This window comes from Artibeus jamaicensis, unplaced genomic scaffold (assembly GCF_021234435.1).
Source record: "Artibeus jamaicensis isolate MK-2021 breed Jamaican fruit bat unplaced genomic scaffold, CSHL_Jam_final scaffold_1964, whole genome shotgun sequence".
NCBI classification, from domain to species: Eukaryota; Metazoa; Chordata; class Mammalia; order Chiroptera; family Phyllostomidae; genus Artibeus; species Artibeus jamaicensis.
Window position 1 is genome coordinate 6,990,549 of NW_026522030.1, and position 8,799 is coordinate 6,999,347.

The 8,799-nt window shown below is 57.5% G+C and overlaps 1 protein-coding gene across 4 annotated transcripts in view; it reads right to left on the reverse strand.

Annotated features, from left to right (window-relative positions):
- COL27A1 (collagen type XXVII alpha 1 chain) overlaps positions 1-8,514 on the reverse strand; it is a 128,327-nt gene extending 119,813 nt beyond the window's left edge. For 3 of the 4 annotated variants that reach the window (XM_037139478.2, XM_037139479.2, XM_037139477.2), the window contains exons 1-2: positions 6,658-7,162; positions 1,767-1,837 (exon numbers count right to left, since the gene is read on the reverse strand). In XM_037139478.2, coding sequence (XP_036995373.2) covers positions 1,767-1,837; positions 6,658-6,716 — 130 coding nt within the window. In that variant the 5' untranslated portion in view covers positions 6,717-7,162. Of the gene's footprint in view, positions 1-1,766; positions 1,838-6,657; positions 7,163-8,293 lie in introns of those variants that run through there. The other variant, XM_053656263.1, reaches the window with a different exon arrangement.
- Positions 8,515-8,799: the final 285 nt, after the last annotated feature.

An 8,799-nucleotide genomic window follows, 5' to 3' on the forward strand; every position in this document is an offset into this window, starting at 1 on the left:
TCACTTCAGATTCCTCCTTTCCCCCCACCTTTTCTGCCTGCAGATCCTAAGCTAAAGTAAACCATTGCTTAAGGATTCTCTGAGTAGTAGTGTATTTTACATGTTAAGCACCGGAAACCTCTTTGTTATGTCCAAGAGCTACTCACTATAAACAACTTAGAATGGAGCAGCCATTTGTTGGGGAAGAGGTAAGGGCAGGAAGCCACCCGTCCCTCCCCCTCGTGCCACCTCAGCAGCTCCAGGCAGGCCCCCAGGCCTGCATACATCTCTCCCTGAACACTGCAGCGCACAGCCAATTGCACTAGGCCCAGGAAAAATGACAACTGGCCAGACCAGGTGGCACCAATGAGGTTTCCCTTAATGTCCTCTCCAGGTGGGTTTCAAAGCCGACACCAGCCAATCCCAAGCCTCCCCCACAGACTGCATGCAGCTCACGGGCAGAGCCCCAAACTCTTACACCTGGAGCAGAGGTGGTCATTACCAAGCTCCCGAAGCATCTGATGGCTCTGGGCTCCACAGCAGAGAGAAAGGGGCTGTTCTTGCCCGAACTTTTCAGGGTAAGTAATATAATTAACAATAGTAACTGATCTTTATTGAGCACTTACTATGTACCAAGCGCTTTACATGCATTACCTTGCTTGATTCTCTCAATTACCTACGAAGCAAGTATTGTTTACTATCTCCACTTTCTAAATAAGGGTCAGAAAAGTTAGCTGTAACTTGCCCAAGGACACGCAGCTTATAATAAAAGGCACAGCTGGGGTTTGAACCCTGACCACTTGGCTCCAGGATCTTTGTTCTTAGCCACTTCGCTATTCAGTGCTGGAGCCCCTCAGACAGGTTGGAGCGCAGGGTGGAGACACATCCAGAATCCCATCAAGGGTGAGGAGCTAGGGGACAGGAGAATGAATGCAGCCTAACGCCAAGATGGAAGGGCCCAGCCAGCTGGCCACAGCAAGATCCCTTTATTACATAAACTGGGCTCCACACAGCTCCGGCCTCTCCCCAGCCCCCAGTGCCTGACTCAGGACTCTGGACAGCTGTTCACCTACTTTGTGGGAGAAACAGCAAGTTCGGAAAATATGACATTTGCACAAAATGTTGCCGGGCAGCAGGAGTCTCTTCCGGGCACGGCCCTCCTCCCCCAGGGGCCCAATCGCGGCCCAGCGGCCAGGTCAGGCCACGGGGGCTCTGGGAGTGCCCGGCGACCTGCCCCACACACCGCAGCTGTGGAGAAGGGGGAAGGGCTGCTATTTTAAGAGGCCTCGTGGCTGCTTGACAAACAGATGTGGGAGAGGTTTCAGTTTCAAGGGGCAGCGGTGTAGCCAGCCCACGGCTGCCCTGCCCCCCTGGACAGCTCCTCAGGGAAAGCTGGGAAGAACAGGATCTCCTGGCAAGGGGAGCGTTAGTCACAGTCTTAGGCAATGATAGTCGTGGCCCTCCAGCTTCCTCGCCACAGTTGTCCTGGGACAAACAGGGACAAGTGAGACTCAATGGTCCAAAGTGACCTACTCAAATTGTGCACCCCAGAGGAAGAAAAGGATCACCCCTCCACATTTCCGCAGAGCCCTTCCTACCCCTTACAGAACACTGAAGCTGATTCTTTCATGTCCTGAGAGAATTCGCCAATGATCATCTTGATTCTAGTCCCGATGAGAAAACCAAGGCTTTGAGCTCCGATCAGGCGCACGGGTGGCCCCGAACCTTGCATCCTCCACGCCCTTCTGTCCCCCATCTCCCCCTGGACAAAGAGAAGAGAGCATTACCTTCAGGAGCTCCTTGGGTGGAGGCCAGGTGACAGGCAAATGAGACTAAGATCCAGGTGAAGAGAAACCCCCTAGAGGACAGGAGACATAAGCAGAGGCGGCATCAGCTTGCACCCCTCGGCCCAGATCCGCTGGGGAGTTGGAGTGGATCACGCAGCCCAGGCTTATCCCGGCCTCAGTCACGGGATGTGGGAGGCAAGGTGCAGGCTCTAGGACCCTCTGGGAATAGTCCACACCCATGGGTCCCTAGGCACAGCCTCTTGGGACAGAAACTGCACACATGGTATGAATACAACCTTGCTTTTTACAGAGTGATAAACCAAGGTCATGGAACAGGAAATAGTGAACAGGAAGCCCTGCCCCGAGTGTCAGGAAACCCCAGGTCCAGCTCAAAACCTTCCACAAACTCACTGGGCAACAAGGAGCCAGTCCCTTCCCCTACCTTTTTCTGGGCATCAGTCTCCCCATCGCCTCATGATCTTGAGGCCCAATGGGTGGTACAGTGAGGGCTACAGGGTCAGCGGGAAAACCAGTCCAGTCTGCTTGGGTGTCCTCAAAGGGCGGGAGAGAGGAAAACTCGCTCTCTGGGCTCAAGGCATGGAGCAGGAGGAGATCCCTTAACCAGGACCAGTGCATGCTAAGGAAGAGCTGCCCAGCTGACTTTACATTGATGCAAAATGGGAGGAGAAAAGTGAGGAGATGGTAGGGAGCCAGGCAGACGCAGGTGGAAACCCGGCCCCAGGGCTTACCAGCTGTGCGGCCCTGAATGAGTCGCTCAACCTCCCTGAGCCTGTCTCCTCCTCTGAAACACGGCTGGTACTCCCTATCTTGCAGGTCAGGCATGAGGACTGAAGAAGCTCGTGCACATGAAGGGCTTGGCCTGCCACCAGCCATGCAAGTGCTCCACAGGCTGTCCCTGCTGCTCCAGCACTCTGGGGACCACGGGGTTAATGCTCTGCTCAGTGGCTCCAGCCAAGATGGGCAGAGGCAGTGATCCACTTACACCTTCCTGTGGGAGCAGCCACTGGGGATACCCGAAGCTACCTGGGGCATCTGATCCTTGAGCAGGCAAAGAGGAGGGCGGCATGTGGCCAGAGATGGCTGGCCAGGATGCAAGCCAAGACAGTGGTGAGGGGCAGGTGGGGAGGACTAAAGCTGGGACACACAGGCCCAGGATTTACCAATAACCAGCACCAGCCATCACTAAAGGCCAGGTTGCTTAGCTGTCCAGGAGTTGTCTGGAGAACAGGCCCAGCTTCTGGCGTGACCTGCCCACTTGCAACAAATGGCAGCCCCATTAGCCCTGCAGAGAAATAATAGGCAGCTTTGCTGGACAAAAGCGGGGGCGGGGACTTCCTCAAGGTCACCCTGGGCAGGTTCTGGGGCCATAATTCTTCAGTACTATTCCCTCCATCCACCAGGTGGACACTACAGAAAACTGTAGCTCCATGTATTGGGGAAGAGCCGTCTCCTAGGTCCCAGCCATGGCAGGTCCCGAAGCCCAACTGCACACCAAGCTCTGAGAAGCCCTGAAAGAAACTGGCCACACTTTTTGTCACTCAGCAGTCCCTGAACTCAGGGGCCCGGGGACTCATTTTATTTTGAGGGCACCACCTCAGAAGACACTGCCCCTCATTTCCCAGGGCTCTTGCAACCGCACTTGTCTCCCTTCCATGTCCTTCCAGCTTCCTCTCTCCCCGGCTCTCCCTGCTGGAGCCTCATTGTGTGATGCCACATCCCTCCCCCATATTAGAATGTTTCCCAAGCTGCTAAAGAGCAGCCAGGTGGAGCAGAGAAGGGGCAACAACCACACGTGTAGTTCTCAGTCAGTTCTTCCTGCTGGGCTATGCCAAGGTGACTACTCTGTAGAGAGTAAGAGGGTAAATGAGGGGAAAATATTTTCAATTCCCCAAGTTCAGGAGAAAGAACACACATGGGAGATGGATCAGCATCTTCTCTTCAACTAAGCTTTCCTAACACCACAGTTTGGAACTTGAGAATTTCAGCCCTGGAGGCCTATGACAAAAATATTTGTCCCCCATTCACTCACCTCGAAAAATGCCGCTGACCTGGGTTCTGTGTGCACTTGACCCTAAACTTCCAAAGTATAGGGCGGAAGTATAGAGTGGGAGAAGACCCTCTGAGTTCATCTAGCGGCCAGATTCTAGTCCCGCCCCCTTGTCGTAGAAATGGGCAGCTGAGCCCGGAGAGGGGCAGTGCCTTGCCCAAAGCCACACAGGGCCTCAGTGGCCCGTATCATCTGACTCCGCTGCTTAACACACAGGCCTTTTCCCTGGGCTTGCCTCCCGTGGAGAAGAAACCAGAGACTTACAGGGACTTCCTACTTGCCAGAGACCAGAGTCCCAGCCTTCACCAACCAGAACAGAGATGCAGCCTGGGGAGCCAACCAGCCATCTAAGTGAGCTCCAGGCCTGGAAAGTTGGCTCCCAAAGGGAGGTCCTGCAGATCCCTCTGCTCCTGTTCCAATCCTGTTTAGGCTACTGGTAATAACGTTTAGCGGCGGCGCTGGCTCAGGGCTTGGTTCTTCCAGACTTCTGTTTTCACCACTGACTTGCGGGCCTTGGCTCAGTGAACCCAGGGCTCCAGAATGTCGGGAAGACCAGCGCACAGGGGCCAAAGGGGGCAGGAGGCAGCTGAAACTGGAGTCACGCGTGAGGTGCCTGACCCCGGAGACACAGCCTGGCCACATAGTCCTCCAGGAAGGCATTCATTTCCCCCGAAAAAGGCCCTCTGCCAGTTCACCGAATGTGGCTACTCCTGGACCACGAGGCTGCCAGAACCTGTGCCTGGTTAGTATGACTCTTCCTCCATCCTCGTCACCTGGGAACACACAAGAGCTTGGAGACCCATGCCAGCTTGAACATCCCCTGAGAGCTCAGAGCTGAGGCCCAGGGTGCTGAGACCCTGCAACACACAAGGAAGCGGGCCCTGAGGACTCGGGACTCAGCTGTGCTCCCAAGGGGTAGGCTGGGAAGGTTGCTGCCCATAGGACACAGAACAGCAGCGAGGGATGGACCTGTTCCTCCTGCCTCCATGAACTGGCCAGGGCCCATGTGGCCAGAAGGTCACACCCGGGCTCCTTCCCTCACACCTTACACCTCTTCCATGGGAACACAGACGGTCATCTGTCTGGACGGGATGCCGCCCAGAAGTTTCCAGTTGACTCACACGTCCATTCAAGATGCAATGAATAATAATACCAATAACAGCTGCCGTTTACTAAGCACTTACTACAAGCCAGGCACTGTTCTAAGCCCTTTACAAGCAACGTGTCATGAATCCTCACAAAACCCTATTGCCTGTTGGGAAATTAAGATGCCCACACTGTGGGTGAGAAAAACAAGAAGCAGAGAGGCTTGCCCAAGTTCGCAGGGCAGAGTCGGGACCCACAGTATGTGACGGCAGTGCTCTCTCTGCCCTGCAACCTGACTCCCACGGGTGTGAGTCCTCTGCCGCCAACCGACAGGGCACTTCAGTGGTCTGGGGAGCCGGGTGAAGGAACACGGCTGGAAGGCGGTGGAACCAGACCGGAGGGCACAGGCTCTGCAGTGGTGAGGGAGGCAGTAGGATGGGAGGAAGCAGAGGCTGACTTCCAAGCTGCATGACTGTCCACTTGCCCAAAGCTTGGGCCCCACTCTGGGGTGCTCGCCTGGCACCACTTTTTGACACAACCACTGGCATCTGCCCTGGCACAGGGTCTTCTGGAGAAAATGAGTCAGCAGTGTGCTTACTGGTGCTGTGTGTGTATGTGTGTGTATTGCAGTGGGGGGTGGGGGATCTCAGCCAGCCTTCTTTTTCCAAGACATGGGAATGAGGGGGGCGGCATCATCCCCCATTCCAGCTCAGACGGGCAGGGCCTGGAGGGTGGGGCGGAGCAACAGCCTAGACCAGCCTCCTGGGAGTGTCCTTTGATCCTCGGGGCAGGACAGAAAGCCAGCAAGTTCTGTGCTTCCCCCCACAGTGGGCAGCGGGCATGAGCCCCAGTCCATACAGCCCCCAGGGGCTGCTCCTATCCTCCTGAGGTCCCTCCCACACATAGCCAAGGGCAGCGCCTCCCTCTCATACACTTTCACTCTCTTACAACTCCCACTTTACAGGCTGGGACTCAGAGCCTCGTGAGTCCCAGCTCTACCTAGCCTCTCTCTGGCCCTCCTCCTCCGTCTCTCCAACTAGATGTACAATGAGGGGTTCCACTGGGTGATCTTCCAGGGCCCTTACTGCTCTGGCAGCCTGGCTCTAACTTTCTCTCTCTCACACTCCGGAACGCAACAGGAATAGAGACCCCACCCCCTACCCCAGAGAAGCAGGGAAACACTGAAACCCAAACCCAAACAGACTGACACACACGCGAAGATTTCCAGAAATCGGGGACGTGCAAAGACACACAGAGCCCCTACAGGCAGGAGCAGAAGCCACCGAGACCTGGAAACCTAGAAACTTGGGGACAGTTTTACAAGAACAGCCAGAAACGGAGACTTACAGGCTCGGGACGTGTGGATACTGACACCAGAACACACCGGGATAGCAGAATCGGACAACCCCTCCTCCCCCCAAGAATCCTCAGCCCACCCCCTCCACCGCCTGCCGGCCCCTCCAGGGGCCACCACCCACCTCCAATTCTGACCCCAGGCGGGCTCTTTACGGACCTTCCCTGGCTGGGCCAGGAGGAGTAGGGCAGACAGAACTGGCCAACCCTGGGGCCAGGGGCATAGCCCGCTTTAACCCTTGGCCACCCACCTCACAGGGGTACAGGAAGGGGCAGGAAGCTGACGTCCTGCTGGAAGCGTGCGGCGCCGTGGGGAACCCCAGCTCTCCCCTAGGCTGGAGCAGCAGGAAGCTGGGGAGGGGGCGTCCCCAAGCTCATACTCACCCCCCGCGAGCCGCCACCGCTGCTGTGCCTCGGGGCCCCCGCGCGGATCCCGCTCCCATGGCGGGCCCCTACTTCATGCTTCCGAACCCGGGGGGGCAAGTGTGGGCGAGCCCCATGGGGCCGCCAGCCCCCTGCCCCGCCGCGCCAGGCCGGCTCAGAGCGCGCGGCCCCCGCACAAGCAGTGCAGCCCCGCGCCCAGGGGCGCCGGAGCGGCCAGGCAACTCGGCCGGGGCCCCTGGAGCAGCAGCGCCAGGCCCATGGTCCCAGGAGTCCCGGCGCCGTGCTTGCCCCTGCCTCACTCTTTTTCTGCTTCAACCAAAAAGAGGCAGAAAAAAAGATAGAGAAAGAGATGATCAAACTTTTGGAGGCGGGCTGCTGGCGGTCCCTGGAGACAGAGCAAGGCCGGGCGAGGGCGCACAGAGGGCTGTGGAAGCTGCCTCCCCGCTGGCCAGGGGGAGGAGAGGAAAAGGAAGGATTTGGGGGAAATGAAGGCGATTTAAAGTCTCGGCCCGCGGTAGCTCTCCACCTTCTCTCCTCCCCACGCTGGGCCGCCCTCTGCTGCCCCCTGCTGCCCCCTGCTGGCCGCAGCCAGGGACACACTCTGGACCGGCCCACCACAGTCCAGCTGAGACTCCCCCAACCCCTTTGTAGAAATGGTGAAACAGACTGACAGAGAGGAACGACCTGGCCAGGGCTGCACAGCGGGATGATCACAGCACAGAGATTCGGGACTTCCGGCTTGTGAGGTCCCAAGTTTGGAGGCGGAGATAGAGGCAGAGAGGGGACAGATACTACTGCTGAAAGGAACCTGGAGTTCCAGGGACAACTGTGGGACCAGGACTGTCTGCACACTCCCACAACAACCAGTGTTCCGCCACACACAAACACACACACTTTTCCTCCCAGCTCCAGAACTCCCAGGAGAACAGACTCCAGGACCCGTAGTGCGTGGGCTTGTTAAACGTTGGTCACCCCCTCATTCTTCCCTCTCCATGCAGTAAGAAATGGCAGCTTGACACTCAGTCCCCACTCAGTCTATCAAAGACGCTCCCTGAGACCCCACACTACAGCACAGAGCTGCACCCCTTGACCCTGCCACAAACACCTGACAAATTCGCACACCCACAACCCCAGTCGGAGCTCTGCATCAGAAGCCCTAGCTGCCTCCGCCTCCCCCTCCACTACTTGTTCACTGGTGCGCACATACACACACTCCCCCACACACCCCTGCTTCCCCCACACTCAAACACAAGCTCCCGCTCATTCATATGCAAGCACGGCCATGCGCTCCTCCTGGGCCCACACAAACACACCCTGGGTGTCTGGACTAGATTGCACACCAGACTCCATACCCGCAGATGCACGAATGCACACTAGCTTAGCCAGATCCTCCAACCTACACACCCGCGCACACATCTCTCAAGCAAACGTTCATGCGCGCACACACACCCCATGTACACACCCCCAAGAGCACATACACAGGCATTCTCCCACTTGCACACAGTTCTCCGCTAGTGTCCACCATATGAGGGCAAAAACACACTCATTCCCCGAATGTGCACCCCCCCCCACAGGCACACACCTTTAAAAACATACACAGGTACCCCCAGCACTCTAAGAGCCCCGGGGCACTTACTGGGTCCCTAGGTGCGAGGCTGGACGGTCGGTCCTTCCTCGTGAGCCTAACGGCATTTGTATTCATGGGTCCCCGCAGCCCCAGGCGCGGGGGGCGGGGGTGCCAGGTCCCCTTCCCTAAACTGGACGCAGGCAATCGCAGCGCAGCGGTACCGGGAGGGGCATGGGCGCACGGGACTGAGCCTCCTGCCCGGTCCGCTTGCGCTGAAACTTTGGCCGCACTGCGTCTTCCGACTCCGTTGCAGGCTCTGGGCGCAGGGGGCGGCTCATAGGTGCTGGTGCCGCGGCGCCCGTTGGGCCTTTTGAAGTCTCCGCTGGGGGCGGGGAGGGTGCGCTGAAGGCGGCCTTTTAAACCAAGGCTGCACGCGGGCTCACTGGAGCAAGGTGTCTGGTTTCAACAAACTTTAGGAAAAGTCCCAAACTGGGGCGGGGTTGGGGGGGGGGGGCGTTAAGCCAAGCAAGCAAGGAAAAGAAGCCATAGAGTTGTGCTCTGCTTCCTGCAGGGGG